The sequence below is a fragment of the Moschus berezovskii genome, chromosome 4 (assembly GCF_049115385.1).
Source record: "Moschus berezovskii isolate FMDL1 chromosome 4, NW_MosBer_1.0, whole genome shotgun sequence".
NCBI classification, from domain to species: domain Eukaryota; kingdom Metazoa; phylum Chordata; class Mammalia; order Artiodactyla; family Moschidae; genus Moschus; species Moschus berezovskii.
Window position 1 is genome coordinate 25,234,836 of NC_142463.1, and position 22,405 is coordinate 25,257,240.

The following is a 22,405-nucleotide window of genomic DNA, read 5'->3' on the forward strand; positions in this document are numbered from 1 at the left end:
CCATCAGAAGGAAGATTGGGGAGCTGGTGACAGGAGGTGCCTCCACACTTGAATCAAAATCTGAAAACCCCCTCCAGAGTTAGGATTCTGATGGATCTGCATGGCTCAGAGAGCTTGTAGCAGGCCCGGGGTATTCCCTTCCTCGGTCACTTCACCCACTCTGCCCACCACCTTCTCCTGGGACTCCATTAACCAGAGCATGTCTGTTGCAAAGCACAAAGTGGTACAGTGTCAGTGAGAAAGAAGCAGCCCAGCTCAGGGCACACCCCCAGCCTCTGGAAGCATCCCCAGCTTTCTCCTCTCAGGGGCCTCCACTATTTGGAGCACACGTGGCACTGCTGACTCCTAGGAGAGCTCCCCTAGTAGGGCTCTGGACCCCCATGGCACAATATCATTTTCATTCCACGGAACCTGTTCTTCATTCTGTTCATGACTTCCCATAGCACGTAAAAAACTCATAAAATGTACCCCTTTTCGTATGAAGAAACGGAGGCACATAGGCAATAGCTGTGCAAGCCAGTTCCCCACTGATGCTTGGTGTGGTTGAGGAGGCCAGAAGGGAGGCCTTGGCTGTCACTTCATTGCTCTGGCCTTCCATTTTCTCATCTGTAGGGAGCCCTGCTGACTTGGAAATGCTCTGAAATGAGAGGACTATGCAGACCCTGCTAGGAAGATGATGATCCCCATGTAGGGTGTGGACCCAGCTGAGGCCCTGGCATCCGCCTCTGGAGTAGAGCAAAGTTCCTTGCCTCCACACCTGGTTCCCATGCATGTGCTTCCACCTGACCCACCAAAAATTTCAGTAAGACTCTCCTTGTTGCCACCTCCTTGGAAAAGTCCTACACAAATGTTAGCAGTGTGTGTCCAAGGAAGGCAAGAACATTTCCAGGGGCCTGGAGACCTGAGCCCAGAGGGGCAGATCTGATCCCTAGGATTCCTACCTTCTCCAACTCTGGGATCTGACTCTTGGACTTGGGCAGCCCATTCATTACAGAGGGGACTCTGGCCAGAGCTCCTACATAGGGTTCACCCCTCCCCAGAGCCACTCTGACTGGCTGCCTGAGGGCCTCCTCTGGGGTCCCACATCTCCTGGCACTCCTCTAAGCATTGTCCACACTGCCCTGGAGTTGGTGGCCCCAGGCCGACCTGGGACTTCTGGATCAGGGGTAGAGGCTGCAAATCTGTGTTTAACAAAAAGTCTAAATGGTGAATGGATGTGTGAATCAAAACTGACCAAATTTCCACAAGGAAAAAGGCACTTAAGTGCCCTTAAAATTACTTCAATTAAATGCTGGTTTGATGAAAATGCATGATGGAAAAAGTGTTCATCTTAGAGTATGCTATATAGTAGCTGTGAGACTTTGGGCAAATGATTTAACCTCACTAAGCCTCAGTTTATCAACGTAAGAGACAGGGATTGTAGATCCTGTATATTTCACCTCAGGGGGCAGTTTTGTAATTCATTCATTCATATAACATTGACTGTCTGTGCCCTATGCCAGGCCCAGTGAGGACACACCTGTCATGGTCCACAGAGACTTCTGTGTAAATAATCACAATAATATGATACGTGCTCTACTGGTGGTAAGCACAGGAACTAGAAGGGGCCCTAACTTGTCCTGGGGATTCCATGAGGGCTACCTGGAGGAGGAGTAGGGGGGTGGAGTGATCATTGCCTGAGTTCTGGAGACAAACTGCCTGTGCTTGAATCTGACTTCTTGGTTTACAGCTGTATGACCTCGGGCAAATTACTTACCTAATCTCTTGTGCTTTAATTTGCTCAGCAATAAAGTGGGGATAGTAATATTAATAGTTTCTACTTCAAAGGATTGCTGTGAGATGTAAATGAGTTAATACAAGTAAAGCACTTAGTGCCGGGCATACAGTAAACATGATATGAATATTCACTATCGTAACAGCCATCTATCAAGCACCTACATAGTGCCAGGTCTGTGCTAAGGGATCTGTCAATGATCAGACTGACATGGACTCTACCCTCATGAAGGCAAAATCGAAGGCAAAATCTGAACTGAGTATCAAAGTACAAATTGCTTCTTATCTAAGGAAAGTTTGGAACAGCAGAAGGCAAAGGAAGGAACTCAGTGGGTGCTGACATTTCACAGGCAAGCAGAGCAGGAAGACTACAGAGTGGACAGAGCGGGGAGGGAAAATAAAGAAGTGCAGAATCCTGGAAGGCAGAGGGAAGTGGGTGAGAATGTTCAGTTCAGTTCAGTCGCTCAGTCGTGTCCGACTCTTTGCGACCCCATGAATCACAGCACGCCAGGCCTCCCTGTCCATCACCAACTCCCAGAGTTCACTCAAACTCATGTCCATCGAGTCGGTGATGCCATCCAGCCATCTCATCCTCTGTTGTCCCCTTCTCCTCCTGCCCCCAATCCCTCCCAGCATCAGAGTCTTTTCCAGTGAGTCAACTCTTCGCATGAGGTGGCCAAAGTACTGGAGTTCACTATATTATCTGTGGGCTAGAAGTTACAGCTACTGAAGCAGCTCATGGAAGGCGCCTCACTCATGAGGGGAAACAGAGCAGGCGTGAGGGTTGGGCTCAGATCCAGACTGGAAGGTCAGCTTCTTTCCCTACTTGGACACGTCTCTTGGACAGTGTCACAGTTTCTCCGAGCCTCAGTTTTCCTGTTACATAAGGGACATCAACAGCAGGGGCCTTACAGTGATGCTGAGGCAGTTGTGGGAGGACAGTGCATAGAGCCTCCGGTGCCATGCAGGGCTTACCTGTGCACTCAATACCAATTCCGCTACTCTTTGTCTCTCCTCACCAGCGCCAGTTGGTTTTGCTCCAGCTCCAATTAATTAACTGCTTCAGTAACTACTGGGTGCATGACAGCTATGTGCCAGACCCGGGGCTGGCTCAGGGAATAAACAGATGACTACGATCTGGTCTCTGCTCTCACAATGTTCCCAGAAAGGCTGGATGTTAGAGGTGGAAGTGACCACCTTATTAGTATTGATACGTGACCATCATTATTTCTTTGTTTGAATTTGGTTAGTAAGTCCAAATTACTGTGTGCTTACTTCGAGTCATTTTGCTAGGGCTTGAGGATATGAAGTAACTCAGACTCTTTGGGGAGCTCAGTCTGGGGTCAGGGGGAGGGAGAACATGCGAGCTGAGAGTTCCAGTTCAGAGTGATTCAGTGCTGCAACAAATCCAATCCAGCTCAGCACAGGCCCCTAACCTGGACAGTGTGTGGGGGTGTGGCCATGGTCCGGTAAGCCATCGTGGAGGAAGTGAAGCCTGAACTGAAAGTGAGGGCTGGATGGATAGATGGCGCAAGGAGTCTCATGGTGATGGAAGAGCAGTCAGGGGAGAGGGACTAGAAAGTTGATGCTTTTAGGAAACTGCAGGTATTTCAGGATATGTGTTGAGGGCATGGCTGGAGATACAGATGGGGAGGGAAGTAGGGACAGATGACAGGTGGTTTAAATCCAAGCCAAGTTTGGATTTATTTGGAGGGCAATGGGAAGCCTTTGAGGGGATAGAAGCAGGGGTGTGGCATGGTAAGGCAGGTGTTTTAGAAAGCTCTTCTGGCAGTTAGATGGAGACTGGCTAGAAGAGAAAGGACTGGAGAAAGGGAGATCAGTTAGAATGTAGTTTTATAAGCCAAATGAGAAATGAAGGTCAGTATGGATGTGAAAGTTGGACTGTGAAGAAAGCTGATCGCCGAAGAATTGATGCTTTTGAACTGTGGTGTTGGAGAAGACTCTTGAGAGTCCCTTGTACCGCAAGGAGATCCAACCAGTCCATTCTAAGGGAGATTGATCCTGGGTGTTCATTGGAAGGACTGATGCTAAAGCTCAAACTGCAATACTTTGGCCACCTCATGCGAAGAGCTGACTCATTGGAAGAGACCCTGATGCTGGGAAAGATTGAGGGCAAGAGGAGAAGGGGATGACAGAGGATGAGATGGTTGGATGGCATCACCGACTTTGTGGACGTGAGTTTGAGTGAACTCCGGGAGTTGGTGATGGATAGGGAGGCCTGGCGTGCTGTGATTCATGGGGTCGCGGAGAGTCTGAACGACTGAGCGACTGAACTGAACTGAACTGAACTGAACTGAAGGGCAAAGGATGAAGGAGTAGGGAGTAGAGTTTGGAGATGTCAGAGGCAGAAGCTATGGGAACCTTCTTAAATCACTGTGTGTACTTAAGAGGCAGTGCTTAAATTCCGGCTCTGATGCTCTGGGGAATGAGTCATTATGGAAAGCTGAGTTTTCTATAAAAATGTGACTTTTTAATCCCTCTTGGCATCCACCAACATTTAAAAGACATTATTGTAACTATTATTTGAAATGCTTTAGTTGTGTCATACTTTTTCTGAAGGTGGCACTGAACTGTCATAAACACAGAAGCTTTGGTGTTGAAGATCTGGGTCCCAGACTCTGCTTTGCACTAGCTCTAGAGCTCGGCCAAGTCACTTCATCACTTTGCTGCCTCTTCAAAGTGGGGTCACAATGACCCACCGAGCAGGTTGTTGTGGTCTTATGGGAGGTAACGTACACAAAGCTCTAAGCACAATATGGGCATATCCTGAGTGCTCAGAAAGCTAGTCCTCCTCCCTCTTCCACCTTCTCATGATGCCCTGGGCTGCCCCTTATGGATACCAGTAACTCAGTGACACTTTATGCAGGGCTCTCTGACCTTCCCTGAAGGACCCCAGAGCAGTGCTTCTGGACTTCTTGTGTCTGCTTTTCATGTTTTCTGTGTCTTCCCCCATAACCTGCCATTTCATACTGCTGTCATCACCCAGAGAGTAGTTGTTCTCTAACTCCCTTACATGTTAGCTAATAGTTGAGTGTTAATCATTTAATCTTCACAGCTTCATCAACCAGGTACTTTTATTATACATTTCACAGCTAAAAAGCTGAGGCACAGGAAGGTGAAGTAATTCCCAAGGGCACACTATTAAGTGGGGGAGTGACTTGAATTCAGGCAATATGGCTCCAGAGGCTATTCTCTTAACCACACATTATGTCACAGTTAATAGACTGAAGACTGGAGAGCAGGTCTCTTTTATTGGTGTTTCCTTTCAGAGGAGACTTTCAAAATGCAGGAGCTGCATGGCCAGTTGGGGTTGTTAATGGTGATCTTCCAAAGCAGACTAAGACAAAGGAGAAGCACTAAAGGTAGAGGGAGGTTCAAGGCAGGAAAGCCTGGTTGTTGCATCTTACCTTCTTTGTAGCTTTTAGATTAAAAAAAAAAAAAAAGGCTTCATGAGAATGGACAGATTCAACTTCCCAAATGGTCTGATGTTGTTTGCATAATGTAAGTGGAGGGGAGCCAATTGAACCCACTAACAATCTGATAAACACAGATTCTCCTTCCAGAATAGAACATATTTAACTTTTTGTATTCAGTTGTAGGGAATTCCAAGATCCATGTTTGGACATGAAATTTAGAGGTTCTTTATGGAAGAGCTGTGGACCTGAAAATCAGAGCCTGGGGCTTGAGTTCTACTCTTCTACTGCCATTCTCTGCGACTTCAGGCAAGCATCTACCCCCTGAGCCTGATGTACAAAATAGAATGACCATGCCTGGACTGCTTCTCTCGCTGCAGTGGACTGTATTGATGGCTGTGGAAGATGTGGTATAATGCAAAGTGCTGTGCAAATTTGAGGTTCAAAGAGTTTACTCACCTTGGGTCACATAGCTATGTAGTGGCACAACCAAGGTTCAAACTGAAAGACACTGGAGTCTCTGGAATGTGTGTGTGTGTGTTTAGGTCTCCCTCCAAGAATCTGAAAAAGGATCAAATGAGATAATGCATGTAGAAGGGTCACTTAGACTATAAAGTGAATTACTCCTGGACTGAATTTAAGATTCCACATCCCATCTGCCTGTGGGATTCAGGACTGGTCGGATGAGGGGCTGAGGGGGATGGTGGAGGTGTCAATCAGAGATGCTGCTTATGGAGACAGTTAAGACCCCCTCCCACATCCAAATGAACTTCTGTGCTTTCAGGGAAATCTGCTGGAGCTCTGCAACCTCACTGACCAGCACATTTGACTCAGCATGTCTAGTTTTGAGAGTAGAAATTTTCATACAACTGCAGACTTATTTTATGTTTTTAATGTCACCAATAAAATCTATAAAAACCTGAATCCTCTTCTCTTACACTGAAAAGGAAAGACTCCATAAAAGAACTCAGAACTTGGATGCTTGCAATTCAAAAATGAACACCTGTGTGTTCCAAAAAACTAGTGGTGCCCGAGCACGACACCATGGTAAACCAGCAAACTCCCCTAAGCTGCACCTTCTGAGAGGCAGCAGGAAACTGGCAATACTTCCTTAAACCTTCAAACAATTTCTCCAAACATACAAATGATAATCCAAGAAATACAAAGGAGTGAACTGGATTGAGGCAGGATGACTGCAGCCCTGGAATGTCTCTCTAGACAGCTGGGCAAGAACACAGAGCACATGTTCTGACTGACACATTTCTGTGTCTGGAGGCTGGGATGTAAAGCCCAAGGAAGCATTAAAGTCAACAGTAGGAGGAAGAATTACAAAGGACACTGCTGTTTCTGTGGGGACAGTAAGTCATTTAATGCTTTTCTTGGATCCTAACTTTATATGTCATTTTAATGTTGTGTTTTTAAGAAAGGACATAACATTGCTCTGGCCTCCTGTTCTAAAGCTCAGTAGAACAGAATGGCATGAATGAACAGTGATAACTAGCTGAGGTGTCTCCTAGCAGAGGGAACAATACGATAGGATTTCATGAGACCGAGCAAGAACTTTTCAAGGCAGGGTTGAAAAAGGGTGTGTCAACTTCATACAGGTTCAAGTAGCATTTAATAACTTTTATGAAATCGGTTTCAGAGTAAAGTCTATATCATTGGAATACAGAAGTGAAGGTGATAGAGAGGAACAATATGATGCAGTCAAACCCAAATTAGATGGAACAAGTCAGACATGAGAGTGAACTCAGAGTCGCCTCCCTCCAGTCCTCACCCACACCATTGCTGCTGGTCCTGAGTGTGGCCTGAGTTCAGGGCTGTTGCTTCTCCACAGCAGCTACAGAACATGGGCTCCCTGGAGAAAGAAGAGGTGGCGCCCGAGTACATCTGTAGCATTGGAAATGATCGTCTTGTGGGGCCATCAGTTTAGGAAGGTGGGAGTGGAGCTGGAGAGAAAGTGCTCAGGTTGAACTACCCCACTTTGGGTCTCTTTTCCTTACAGCCTCCCTTGAGAGACCCTGGGGACAGAGAAGCCTGTACACAGGCAGATGTAGCACTAGTCTGTTAGGAACACAATTCTCTTAAGAGAGTGTTCAGGGGAGGTCCCTGGTTTGCGTGTCAGAGAAAAGACACAAGGTGGAATTTTCCTGGCCAATGCCCATTTCTGGGCAGAGGGAAAATGACCAGGCATATCTCAGGCTGTTGTTAAGAGTCTCCTGAGAACCCCTTGGTTTGGGTCAGGGGGATAAACCCAGCACTTAAGACTCTTCTGGGCACATACAAAATGTCAAATCAGAATCCCAAACCCTAGGACAGAGACCATAGGTGATACAAAAACAGATACGGAAAAACATTTCAAGACTGAAAAGAAATCACTAGTGGTGAAGGTATAAACAGTTCTTGCAAGAACTAAATTCACAACCCCAAATCCATAGATTATTAAGAATCCACATTTACTAAATCATCCCAAATTATTATATGTAAGTTCAGGCAATACATGTCTTCTGAACTTAGCCCCCAGGTTTGCTCTCTTAAATATATGAAATCAGCCCCCAGAATGAGAATTTTCAGTCACAGAATGAGATCCCTTTCGTTTGAGATAGGAGTCTACCATCTAATACTGAAACAGTAAAACAGTGGAGCAGGTTCCTTATTACAGCCGGGCTCAGAGTCCATGGGGTGGCTGATCAGATTTTGGTGACAGTCAAGGTACGTAAAACACCAAGTGACAAGGTCCAAGTGTGTGATGGAATAGAGGGAGAAAAGAGCAAGAGAGAATTGCGTTCAGTGTACACAGACAGACCAGCAACCTGGAAGCTGGTATCCATGAGGTTCTACCTGCCCAAGTGCAAACCTAACAGCAGCTTTCTGCAGCCGGGCCAGACACTGAAGTCCTGCTACTGGTCCTCTTCACACTATCTCAACATTCACATCGTGAGCTTAAACAGTTTCTCACACTGTAATGGAACAGCAAATAACTCCCAGATGGAACCTGGGGACCCAAGGCAGCAGCAATAAATAAATATCTTGCTATATGTCAGATGCAGTCCTCAAACACAACCTTACATCTTAGTAAAGGAGTCAGGAAGTATCAACAAAAATGATATGCCTTTTGTTTTCCTACAACAATGTTTAATCTCCATGCCAAGAAGTCCCATTTGACTTTTTCCCCCTGCCTCTTAAAATTAGGTGACAAAGTAGAAATCCAGTCATGAAAAGAAAAAGGCAGGGGTGTATGAGCCCTGGCTCAATAAGACATATCAAATACACAGCAGCCTGGTTGTCACAGGTCAGGCAGAATGGTCCCAGACCCTGTGTGGAGAAGATGGGCACTGGAGAGGTAAAAATCCTACTTCATGATCACTCACACTTTTAACAGCGCATTAGTCATTGAACAAAAGTGAGGTGAAGGGGGTCAGGGTGGAAGAGTTGTAATTCTCTACAAGGAGGATTGGGAACATATACTCGTGGATGGGAAATTTTAAGTAGCTATGTTTATTATTACTTTTTTCCAGCAATCTTGCAAGAGGCAGAAGTGTGCCATTGAGTTGAGTGAGACGAGCGTGTAAATGGGTTGCTGAGGAGCCCTCCTCTTGATGCGGCCTCCGGCTTGTCAAGGAATGGCTGGTTCCACCGCTGAGCCATGGTTACTCCTTTGCTTCAAGGAAAAGGGTTTCTTGAGGGAACAACTTTACCTCCAATAATGACTTATTTGGGTCCAGCTGGGTTACCTATAAAGAAAGAAAATATATACTCAAAAGACCGGAAGAAGCACTATTTTCTCTCATGGCATTCAGATCCTGTCCTGAACTTTGATTTTGAGCCTACTAAGTACCAGCACGGGAATTTTCACACCTATTATTTCATTTGATTGTCAAAATAACCCTGTGAGGCAGGTGTTGTTGTCCCCTTTTAATAGCCAAGGAAACCAGGGTTCAGAGAGGCCAAGTCTCATAGTTTAGTGGAAGAACTAGCATTTAACCTCAGGGTGTACGTTCAGAAGCTAGAATCTCTTCCTGGGCAGGTGGAGACTCACAGCTCAGCTGGGACAGCAGAGCAGGAGGGCCTTAGGAAAGGGTGCTGGTTAAAAAATGATTGGCATTCCAGAGGACACGTACTTGTTTAACTCCGGACAGCAGGGAGGGCCTTTTCTGTTTGGTGGGAGAGAGCTAAGCTTTTGGGGGCTGATCTTCCTGCTGAACACACCTGCAGCAGAGACTATATGGTGCCCGCCCCACGGAGCCCAGAGACGAGCATCTCCCCTACTGAGGAGAGGCTCCCTAGGGAGGCATATCAGTCTCCCTGTTGGTGGCACTGGTGAAGATATTTAGTTCCAAAAATAGGAGGAAGTTGATGCCATAATATGACTTTATATTTTAGAAATAAAAATTATTTTATAATATGAACTAGTACATAGAATAAAGCTAGAGAGAGTCTTCTTGGCTCATTGCGATATGTTAATCATACCCCAAATCAAACCCTATATGGGTTTATGGCTTCCTTGGTCACCAGCAAGGATGTGATCTGGAGATTTTCTGAATCCAAGAGTAAGAGAAAAAAAAACCCCAAACTTTCCTAAAGGGAACATGAATTTTAAAAAGCTGAGACATACTAATACTAGTCTAGTAATAAGGACAATGGGCTGTGACTCCAGAAAGATTCTGATTTAAATCACAACTACGTAGCTATTAGCTTTGTGGCTTTGGAGTTAGTATCAACCCTGTAGGACTGATATGGGGATTAAGTGAGGAAAAATATAATTAGCGTAGTGTCTGGCACAGAGCAGGTTTTCAATGATGGCTGCCATATATGTGAGTAACTATAAGGGTGGATGATGGACACACAGATAAACGGACAGCTCCAAGTGTGTGTGATGGGAGGCCGGGCAGTCTGCTCAGTCAGATTTGTGTACAGGATCTCTGGGCCCCTGGACAAAGACTATAGCACCTGAGACAGGCAGTCTTGTCCTCTGCTCAACTCAAGCCACACCTAATGAGATGGCTCTGCTGTCTTCTCCAAGATGATGGGGAGGGGACACCCTGGGGGCCTGAGTATCACAGGCAGGCTGCTGAGCTGAAGAAGGGAACACTATCTTTGATTGTATCCAGATGGAAACCTAGTATGCCCAGGAGGGTCATTAAGGAGACACATCCGCCTCCAGAATCCTCTGTGCTTACAAGGAACCCAACGCAAGGCTGCTCTACTGATATCTCTTGGGCTCTGGGCAGATGGGCAGACAAGGTGGTGGGGAGGGCCTAGCCTGCTGTCTGTCTTCCAATGCACAGGGAGTAGGGTGGGGGGTGGGGAGGGGAGGCAAACTGCAGGTAAATGTTTACCCACTTCCCCAATTAACGTACAACACTGCGCTGGCTTCTGTCAACAAACAGAGCTATGCTGCCTCTGCTTCTGACTCGTTGGCATTTTCTGCCCAGCTGCTTCTGCTATTGTTCTTAATTAACAAGCCAGAGCTCTTCCGGCATCTTCTACTTTGTTATTTGTGGTTCGTAAATATGTTGTTTGCTGGGAGAAACCAAAATCATAATAGTGCCAGAGCTGTGCATACCAGCAGAAAGATAGGCTAAGAAGCAAAAAGAGGCTGGGAGATTGGAGCCTCGAGGCCGGATTATCAATATACAAGGTTAGATGTTCAGAAAACACACCTAGTTTCCACTATGTCTGATAAAAGTTGAGTGATTTTTCCCAGTCATTTTAAGTGGGAGAGCTGAGATTTGAGAAGGAGAAAACTAATTTCTTGAACACCTATTACATGTTGAGCACTTTAAATATGTTATTTCATTTAATCCCTAAAAAACTAGGCAAGGTAAGACGGAGATGACAGAATTGAGGCTCAACATAGCTGCCACTTATTTAGGGCCACATAGTTAGTGAGGGTCTGTCTATACAGTATAGTAGTTAAAAAGAGTGAGGTAACAGATTCAAACTCTAGCTCTGTTACTTACTACTTATATGACCTTGAAGAAGTAATACAACCAAGAGTCTCAGTTTTCCCACCTATAAGATGGGAATAGTAAATTTCTCTTTTATAGGTTGTTGTGCTAGTTAAATGGAATAATGGTGATGAAGGCTCCGGTACAGAGACTGAACCAGTAAGTGCTCAGCTGGTGGCAGCCATTACCAGCTGAAGCACTGCCTTGGGTGGGGACTGGATCTGCCTAACTTCGGCTGGAGCTCTTTCCCCAAAGTCTCCTGGAGCCCAAGCCTGCACTAGGCTCTCTCTCTTATTTCCATCTTGTTGCTCAGCAGAAGGGCTCCCTTTTCTCTGATGGATCAATGTCTCAGTACTTGAAGAACCCCTTCAGCAGAGCTGTGCCACCAAAAGACTGCTCACATTAAATGTGGTTGTGTTGGGGCTGCTCCTTCTGGTGCCCTGTATCACAAGCAATTTTTTTCTCTGAGGTCATTTCAGACAGAAATTTACAGTGAACAAGGACAATTTTGTTTCCATTCTCATCTGCCTGGAGTAGACAGAGAGACTGTATGGAACCTAGCGAGATGCAGAATGCATGCCTTTACCCAGCAAGAGTGTGGCCATACTGTGAAATGATCCTGAAGTGTTCTGGGCCCCATTCAAGAAGGATAGGGAGTGTGCTGGAGGGACCTCCTGTTAGGGAGGAATCTAAAAACCATGTTTTCTAACACACATCTGAAAAATGGGGTATGTCTTCCTACTGCTGTAGGGGCAGGGAGGGGGCTGTGTGCCCTCTTTGAACATCTGCAGGGCTGGCAAGTAAGGCAGACAAACAGAGAAGATGTGTTCTCTGCAACTCCAGTGAACAGAGATGGCAATGATGAGGTGAAATTGTAGGGGAGCAGAACTCAGCTGGTCAGAAAATACTTTTTAATAGAGCAGCAGGTGCTGGTGTGGCCACTACTTCTCTTTCATCTTTCTTCATTCCCCTCTTGTCCTGTAATTTTCTTTTTGTTTTTCTTTTATCATCATCATCGTAGTAGCAATCATCAGTTCCAGTTGACCCTTGAACAACCTGGGGGTTAGGGGCGTCACCTTTCTAAGCAGCGGAAAATCACATACTAACGTGCAGTCGTCCCTTCGTATATGCAGTTCCTCCATATCTGTGGTTCCTCTGTATGTAGGTTCTGCATCCACGATAAAACTGAGAATGGCATATTACTGTAGTATTTGCTACTGAAAAGAAATCTGCCTATAAGGGAACCTGTGTAGTTCAAATCCATGTTGTTCAAGGGCTAATCATATTCAGTGCCTACAGTGTAGCTGGAACCACGCTAAATACTTCATATAAAATACTTTTGAAGTAGTCCTCAAAACAGCCAAATAAAGTATGTATTATTATTACCATTTTAAAGTTGAAGATACCATGGGTTATCTTACCCAAGGTTGCAGACTGAGTAAGGTTTAAAACTCAAGTCTGCCTGACTCCAAAGCTAAGGATAACCAGAGTGGTTCTGGCCTACATGTTGACAGGCTGCCCTGGGACAATATAGGAGTCAGGAGGTGAGGGGAAGTGTTCAAAGAGGGGCTCATTTGAGGAAGAAGAAGATCATGATGATAAAGCTAACATTTATTGAGCATTTAATTTGTACTAGCCACATTCTAAGCACTTAACATTTATAAAACAATTTAATTTTCATAATAACCCTCTGACATAGGCACAATTGTTATTTCCATTTTATAGATGAGGAAACTGAGCCATGGAACATATTAACACTTGCTTAAGTCCTCAAAGTTGTTAAGGGCAGAGCCAGAATGTGAGTCAAGGCAATTTAGCTTTGGAATCCCTATGTTTAACTATTGGACTATTTTGCCAGAGGTGCTGCTAAGCGTAGAGTCCACACAGAGAAAGAAGTTGGATGACATGACCCTGAGGTTGTTTCTAACCAAGCTTCTAGGATATAAGATCTTCATTTTAAGAATGGCAAAAGGTCAAGGGTCAAGGAAAAAATCCTGAAATGTTTATAAAATACGAATACAAAAATGCAATGTGAGCTTATGTCCTGCCATTTACTTGGGATTTTACTGAATTATTGACTTTCTAAATCAACAGAGAAACCCTCCCTTTGGGACCCTCTGGGGGAGGAGGGGCCATTCTCAGATAAGAAGTATGGGCTGACTTTTTCTATGTTAGAAAAGGAAAGTCAACCTTCTTGATACTTTATTCATTATATTTAGGAAACCTGAAAAAAAATTCTCATTAAGTTTACATTTTAGAAAACTGGCTTTTGTTTATGTTAACAAAAATGAGACATGCTTTCTGCCAAAGAAAGTTATTCTTTTCTAGGTCACTTTTCTCAGCAGTTTGAACTTTCATGTACATTGTACTTCTATTATTTCCCTGGGCTTTTTTTTTTTTTTCCTGAAAAAGTATAACATCGCTGCTGAGAAAAATGTGAATCAATATGACAGTTTCTCATACTTAGGCCATACTGAGTGAGTCCTACAATGTTAGGGTGGGAAAGCTCCTTAAATGCCAAATGGTCCAAGCCCTTCACTTTTCTGTGGGTAACCTGAGGCTCAGAGAGGTCAAGTGACATGGCCCAGATCACATGGTTGATAAGGCACAGATACAGTGCTCTACCTGTTTCTGACTTCTGATTTGAGGTTCTTTCTAGTCACATTATTCTGTTTCTCACTTAACAAAAATGCCTGAGCACAAATATAACACTACTACTAGGCTGGGAGCTACCTGAGAGTAGGAGCTGAGTAATACTAAAAATAACAGTAACTGCAATATATGAATAGTACTTTATAGTCTGTAAGATATTTACATTAACATTAAATCAAAATCTTGCAGGGTTGGTATTATTAGTCTTTTATGTTTTATTTAGCTTTCCTAAGGTAAGCTTTTGTTTTAAAATTGAATAAAGGAAAGTCTGGATCTAATATTTTCACATTTAGAAAAAAATATGCTAAGTTCAACAACTGGTTTTGGAACTGAACATCTGCATGCAAAAAATGAATCTATATGCACAGACATTACAGCCTTCACAAAAATTAACTTGAAATGGATTGTGAACTTAAATGTAAAACACAAATCTATAAAATTCCTAGAATATAACACAGGAGAAAATCTAGATGACCTTGGGTATGGTGATGGCTTTTGGGATACAACACCAAAGGCACAATTCATGAAAGAAATAATTGATAAGCTAAACTTCATTAAAATTAAAAACTTTGCAAAAGAAACTGTCAAGAGAACGAAAAGACAAGACAGAGACCAGGGGAAAATATTTGCAAAAGACACAACTGATAAAGAGCTATTATCCAAAATATACAAAGAACTCTTAAAACTCAACAATAAGAAAATGAACAACTCAGTTAAAAAATGGGCCCAGAACCTTAAAGATACCTCAGTAAAGATTGACAGATGGCAAATAAACTATGAAAAGATGCTTCTCCAACAGTATACGCCATCAGGGAAATGCAAATTAAAACAATGAGATACCACCACACACCTATTAGAATGGCCAAAATCCAGAACACTGACAACACCAAATGCTGACACTCATTTACTGCTGGGGGAATGCAAAATGGCATAGCCACTCTGGAAGACAGTTTGATGGTTTCTTACCAAATTAATCATATTCTTACTATATAGTTCAGTAATGGCACTCCATGGTATTTACCCAAAGAAGCTAAAACCTAAGGTCCACACCAAAATCTGCACAGAGATGTTTAATAAGCACCTTTATTCACAACTGCCAAAACTTGGAAACAACCAAGATTTTTGCAGTAGGTGAACAGGTAAACAGATTGGAATATCCAGACAATGGAACATTATTCAGTGCTAACAAGCTCTCCAAGTACCCTAACATATATTATTTAAACCTCAGAGCTATCCTAAGAGATTGCACTAATTTATCCTCATTTTCAAGGATGAGAACACCAAAGTTCAAACAGAGACATTACTTGCACATGGTCATACAGCCAGAAATTGGTGGAGCTCAGGTCTTCTCACTCCAAATCCTGAGCTCCTTCTACTCCGTGAGGCAGCACAAAGGCCACATATGTAAATCCCCATATTACATTTAGTAAAACTGAATACATCTGCCCTTGGTTTTTTTCAAAATTAGCATTTACTTTGAACTTGGAAGAACAACTTGTCTTTCTGGTAAGCTATGAGTAACATATTCTGTTAGCTGTGTATGTGTGCTCAGTCGTGTCCAACTCTTTGTGACCCTATGGACTGCAGCCCGCCAAGCTCCTCTGTCCATGGGATTTCCCAGGCAAGAATACTGGAGTGGATTGCCATTTCCTCCTCTAGGAGATCTTCCCAACCCAGGGATTAAACCCGCGTCTCTTGTGTTTCCTGCACTGGCAGGTGAGTTTTTTCCACCACTAGTGCCACCTGGGAAGCCCCAACATGTTCTGTTACTTACTCTATTAAAACACATGCATATTAAATATTACAAGTTTAAAAAATAATTGTCAATGTCATCACTATCAAAAGATTTACCATTTATTTGGCAAAGTGTCAGGCACTATACTAGCTGTTCTATATATTACCTAATTAAATGGTCACAACAATCCTATGAGATAAGTACTCCTGTTATTCTCATTTTATAATGAATTCTCTGAGGTCAAAAATGGTTATGGGACTTGCTCAAGGTTACACAGGTAAGCAGGAAAGATAATGCTGGAATTTGCACCCAGGTTTGTGAGCTTCTGGCCTGTATCTGATGCACTGCACTTCACTTCCTTTTAACTTCTGATCCTTCTTCTAAATGGCTTTTCCTGGCCATAAAGAAAGCAGGCATTCTGCAGCTGTCCTGGCTCATGCCCCTGTTGTGGCACAGGCTTTGGTGTTCCCCACAGGAAAACAAGCTACCTTTTGTTACTATCAACTTGGTCCTAACAGCTAATTGTCCATTTTCTTTAAACACCTTTTGATGAGCTGGGAATCCTTAAAGAGGGCAGTCACACCCACAAAGTAACAGAGGAAGAACTTAAGACCCAGTCTTCTGGTTGTGTGCTGATCAGGGTGTGAAAAGGCTTTGGTAACTGTAAAGTCTTTTGCAAACATAAGGGACTGACCATTAACATCATCCACAACACCAGTTGTAGCTCCTAGCAAATTCTCCTCTACATTTGCTGCAGGTGGTAATACAACCTCAAAAAGAACTTCCATTCTGGAATGGTTGCACTATGGGGCTGGGGCTTCACTATGGCTTATTTACATCCCAGCTTCCAGTATACTTTCTGGACCAATCTGTCTCACAGGATCACAGAAAAGAGTGGCACTGGGGTGAGGATTTCCAGGAAAGAGTGAGAGATGCTATTCTTCCCATTATTAAAGTGTGGTAGAACAACTGGGGTGCTAGAAGTGAGGGTGGGTGGTCTTCTGCAGCTGCAAAGCACAGGAATGCCTATAGGACATCTTATCTTAATGTTTTTGGGTGGGAAGAAGAGAGAAAGAAAGAAAAGTTAAAGGAAGAACAAAGGGAGAGAAAACTAAGGTCTAGGCTGCCCTATGTGTTCTTCTTCTTCTTTTTTTTTTACAATATTATAATGATAACAACAGTTAACATTTATGGGAGCTTGCTAGGTGCTAATTGTACCAAGTACTTTATAAGTACTACAAAACCCTGGGAGGGAGGTACTATTACCTCCACTTTAAAATGAGGAATAGAAGTTCAAGAGTTTATATAACCTGCCTAAGATTGCACAGGTGGGAAGTAACAGAGCAAGGATTTAAAACTAGGTCTGGTTCCAAAGTCTGTTTTCTTAACCACCACATTAGGTACTTCTAGTACTGTAGTCACACAATGCACTATTTATTCTTTGCCTCTTGCTTGGAAAGACTATCCCCTTTGTGTAACTGAAGCATAAATTTCCCCACAATGGAGTATATTACCAACTCAGGCACTTGGGCAAATTTCATTCATAGCTCCTCAATTATCACAGACCTAGTGATTGTTAAAGCTGGAGGGCCTTTAGGAGTCCATCTCTGTAATAGATGGGGGAAGAAAAGCCCAGTGAGTAGAAAGAACTTACCCAAGGTTACTAAGCATTCTCAGCAGATCTGGGATGAAATCTGGATTCTTCACTCCCAGCTTGTACCTTTAGACAGGCTGTTTAATGAGGATACCAATTCTAAAGTGTTCCCAGTAACAAAATGACCTCAAACTTGGTATACTGTCACAGAGATCCTAGGCACCAAAACAAAAAAATGTGACCCTCTCTTTGCACTACTATCTCTGATGGTGGTTTCGGTCACTACACTTTTTTTTTTTTTTAAAGTTTAAAGCAGGTTTTTTGAGAGAGACACATATTCCATAGGCAGAATGCAGTCCATCTCATAAGGCAAGAGTAGCCTGGTCACTGTATTAAAGGGTAGTGGGGAAGACCCAGAGGGAATAGAGGGACTTCTATCAGGAGAGGTGGGGGGTGGGTTGGGGTGGGGAAAGCCTCTTTAGTCTAGAAACACAAGAAGATCCAAATTGGCAGAATGAATATAAAAAGCACACACACACAAAAAAAAAAAATAGAAGAGGCATGCCTTCTCACCCTGGGAAGCCCAAGATTAGTCCTGTCCCTCCTGGGTTCTGGAAGACACAATTTCAAGTAACTAAAAGGAAGTCCTGCTTTACAGAGTGGTTTGCAAGCTCACTGTTTCTGAAAGCTTAATAAACAGGGTATAGGCAAATTCATTAATGAGGATTCTGGAGTGTGGCAAGAGAAAGCCAGAGCCACTCAGCCTTGCTGGTGTGGGTTATGGTTGTAGCAGGACATGGGTCTCATTCCTCAAAGCAGCCAGGATCCTGAGGAGTGGGTTACCTTTGACCCTGAGCACCTGGTGTGATTACCCACAATGAAGTGCAAAAACATTTGCAATGCATGTTCTGATCTGAAACAGTCTGGGAAACATTGATGGAGGGGACATGCCTCACTTTCAGAGGCCCATATCATGGAAGGCAGCCAGGATCTTGCATAAAAAGCTTCTGGAATAGAAGCTCAGAGAGTTTGCTTCTGATAAAAGATGGGTCCACAACACCGCACTAAGAGACAAATGAAAGGAGAGAAACCTGTTAACTGTTTAGATTTAGAACTGCTGCTGCTACTGCTGCTAAGTCACTACAGTCGTGTCCGACTCTGTGTGACCCCATAGACGGAATCCCACCAGGCTCCCCCGTCCCTGGGATTCTCCCGGCAAGAACACTGGAGTGGGTACTTCGGCTTAAATACTCTCATAGGAACTCTGATTATTGTTCCTCAGTAGACATGGATTAAGTGCTAATTAGGGAGGCAGTAAGAAAAAGGTCTGGTGGGTTTTGAATCTTGGTTCTGCATGAATGCTCCTGAGCAAGTCACTGGACCTCCAGAAGACCCAAATTTCTCACCTGTAATGACAGTATCATTCAAACCTAATAAGCTCTAATAGACCATTTCTCTGGGTTTCTCCTGTCACTCGAGAGAGAGCTGAACAAAATATCTGAGCCCGTCTCCCTCCTACTTAAACTCCTACAAGATTCCATACTACAACAGGATAGTTCCTTTTTGCTTTGACCTCATTTCCCCAAATTTGTAAATGGGTAAGTTTCCTGGCAAGGCTCATAGCATGCCAACAGTGGAAGGAATGGCTGGAAAGACAGTCTGGAGACAGACTGTGAGGGACTCAAACACCATATTATGTTTAAACTTCTTGGAAAATTTTTTCTCTCAGGCTTTAGAGAGACCTGGAATAGCATACTACATGCACTCTTCAGGCAGAGTGGCTGGGGAGAATGTAAGCATTTTGAATGCATTTTAATACTCAAGCAGAGCCATGCGAGCTGGTGTGTGCGTTAACTCTGCACGCCAACACAGCTCAAGAGCTGGAGCTTTGAACAGGAGTTAAAAGAGTTGAGTCCCTAACGACATACAAAAGACTCGCTGGTGTGATTTATTCTGATGTATTTACTTATCCAATTACCAAAACAGCAGGAGATCATTAAATTTTCTAGTTACCAGATGCAGCACGTTCAATATCTTAAATGTTACCAAGGCTCTCTCTGAGCTATTTTGATATTACATTTCATCTGCCCAAAGCTTATGAAACTGGAAGGCAAGAATCATGAAGAGAGCAGGTGTCTTCTTTGAAGGCTGGTACAGTGGGTGTTTCTATTGCACCAAACTTATACCAGCTCCCAAACTCATGGATTTAAGGAAAAGTACTCTGATGAGAAACAAAAGTATTTAGGAGGGAAGATGTTAAGAAAGTGGAGACACGCAATTGAAGATGGCTGGAGATACGCATTTTACTTGGCCAGAACTTTCTTCATGCTCATTTCCTATCGCTTCAGTTCCGAAGTCCACAGAGGGTGAGTCAGTCCTCAGAGTAGGGGAGAAGAGAACGGAATGAATACCCTCTTAGTGACTACAAACTTCACCACTAACCCTTAGCATACCTGTGTGAACTTGAACAAGTCACCTTTCCTTCTCTGAGCTTGATGCTGACATCTGATGCAGCATCATCACAGCTTGTTTTCACACAAACATTTCCTGTGTAAGACTGAATAATTTAAAAGGCAGGACTGTTTCCGGCTTCTGTATCTCCAACATCCAGCAAAGAATCTGGTATATTATATGCTCTCAATAACTGCTTGTTGAATAAATGACCAAACCAGATAATGGACATTATGGAATACTAAAAAATACAGAGCAAGACTTTATTAATGATATTTTAGGAGTAAGTTGCAAAATAGACATTTATTTTATTTTCTTTTGAAAAAAATATTAACAAGTAGAATCTGGGCCTAAACTTTTTGAAAGGGTGGTGGTGGCTTGGCGCCAGCATTCTTTACTATTTCGATCTCTAAAATACCATCCCTTCAAAGATGTTATGCTCTGGTCAACCAGAATAGTTTGCTATTCCCCATTTATAGCTTCTGCTTTTCTTCCCTGAAACTTTGTTTATGTTGTTCCCACTAGCGGACCATCCTTTCTCCCCAGTTTCACATGTTGAAAACATCCTTCAATGCTCAGCTTAACTGCTACTTCTCTCATGAAACCAGGTCTAAGTGACAGAGTGTCTTCTCCCATTCACAGGGTCATGGCTCCTGTTGACAAAGGGGCCATATATGTTCACTGAGGTCTCTCCTTCATATTCCTATTCCACTGCCCTGCACCTGATGAATTCATACTTGCTTAACTAATACTTTTGTTTCCCCTGAGATTTCTCAGAAAAGGTAGCTTAAAGGGTCTGCTGAGAGACTCAAGGTTAGTGTTTAAACTGGAAAACAGACACAGGTAATAACCTTGCCCTTTGTTAAAACAGTACTCCGATACAAGGTATGCCTATACCTTGACACTCCAGTACTCTTGCCTAGAAAATCCCATGGATGGAGGAGCCTGGTGGGCTGCAGTCCATGGGGTCGCTAAGGGTCGGACATGACTGAGCAACTTCACTTTCACTTTTCACTTTCCACTTTCACACATTGGAGAAGGAAATGGCAACCCACTCCAGTGTTCTTGCCTGGAGAATCCCAGGGACAGGGGAGCCTGGTGGGCTTCCGTCTATGGGGTCACACAGAGTCGGACACGACTGAAGTGACTTAGCAGCAGCAGCAGCATACCTTGACAAATCCATTTCTGAAGGATCTACCCCAAAGGATCAGCTCCTGTCTCAGACTAAGTTATCTGTCTGTTCTGTCTCTCAAGCTATAATGCAATTGTCTACGAGTCAGTCTCTCCAGTTATATTGAATTCTGAGGGCATATAATGAGGTTTTACTGCCTTTCTATCCCCAGGGCCTAGTAGACTACTGGAAACAGCATGATTTCAACAACTGTTGGCTGAAAGACTGACCTACTGAATGACTGAATGGAGGCTCCCCACTACCCGCTAAAGCGTCCACTAACCCCAAATCAAAAGAAGCCACATCCCCAGACCTCTTCCCCTAGACGCACTCCTACGGCAGGGAGAGCCTGCCAGTGATGCCACCAGAAGGTCACCCAGGCAAGTCCTCGCGCTCTGGACTCTCCCTGGCCCTTGCCTCAGTCAGCCCTGCTGCACAGAGGGAATGAAAATAAGTTTGCATCTGTTGCCCTTTCAGAAGGGACAGATTTCTCCCTGCCTATTTAAACTGCTGTTGGAATTGGATAATTAGAAGGATTTAAAAAATCTTAATACTCTAAACAGAGAAAACTGGTTCTGAATTATTAAGCAACATTTTCAATGCATGTGAATAACCTTAAATGACTTAACTGCCACCTGATCCTAAGCTCTGGCTCAGATAAATAAATGTGAAATATTGTCAAAGCCCCAGCTTATAGGAACTGCCAACTACAGTAAATAAAAGCTTAAGTCCCCATAAACTGCCTGGGACAGAGACATTCTCATATAAAAGGAGTAAGAGAAGATGATCTTAAATAAAGCCAGTAGGACTGGGAGGCCAATGGTTTTGTTTTAGTTTTCAGAAGAGAGTTGTCAACAGGGTAGGTATTATCTATATCCAGGTCATTTAATAATAGAATCACATAGTATCAGAGCTGACAGAAGACTAAGAAAGCACTTATTTTAATCTCTTCATATTTCAGATGAGGAAAACTGGACCCAGAACTTACTTCTCTAGTAAGTACCTTCCTTGAGATCATACAACAAATGGCCGGAAGAGTAAAAATTCTGTTCCAGGATACATGGCTCCCAGCTCAGTCCCCTTTCCACTAAATTCCATTCATCTGAGACAATCCTATTGGAGATGTCAAAATAAGAGGCTGACTGTTAAAAAAACACCTGAAATATTTTTTCCATCTCTTCATTTTTAATCTATGTGTATGGCACTAGTAGTAAAGAACCAGCCTGCCAATGTAGGAAACAGATGCAGGTTTGATCTCTGGTCTGGGAAGATCTCCTGGAGGAGTGCATGGCAACCCACTCCAGTATTCTTGCCTGGAGAATCCCATCGACAGAGAAGCCTGGCAGGCTGCAGTCCACAGGGTGGCACAGAGTTGGACACAACTGAAACAACTTAGCATGAACATCCTTTGCCCTAAGATGGGTCTCTTGTAGGCAACATACTGTAGGCTCTTGTCGGAGGTTCCTTAAAAAGCTAAAAATAGAGTCATCATATGACTCAGAAATCCCACTCCTGGGCATATATCTGGAAAAGATGAAAACTCTAATTTGAAAAGATACATGCACCCCGATGTTCACAACAGCACTATTTACAACAGCAAGACATGGAAGCAATTTGTGTCCACTTGATAGATGAATAGATAAA

At 43.6% G+C, this 22,405-nt stretch overlaps 1 protein-coding gene across 3 annotated transcripts in view; it reads right to left on the bottom strand.

The window, feature by feature from the left end:
- Positions 1-8,682: 8,682 nt before the first annotated feature.
- The window catches only part of FAF1 (Fas associated factor 1), a 514,461-nt gene continuing 500,738 nt past the window's right edge, over positions 8,683-22,405 (bottom strand). For all 3 annotated transcript variants that reach the window (XM_055403873.2, XM_055403872.2, XM_055403871.1), the window contains one exon: positions 8,683-8,941. In XM_055403873.2, coding sequence (XP_055259848.1) covers positions 8,858-8,941 — 84 coding nt within the window. In that variant the 3' untranslated portion in view covers positions 8,683-8,857. The remainder of the gene's footprint in view (positions 8,942-22,405) is intronic.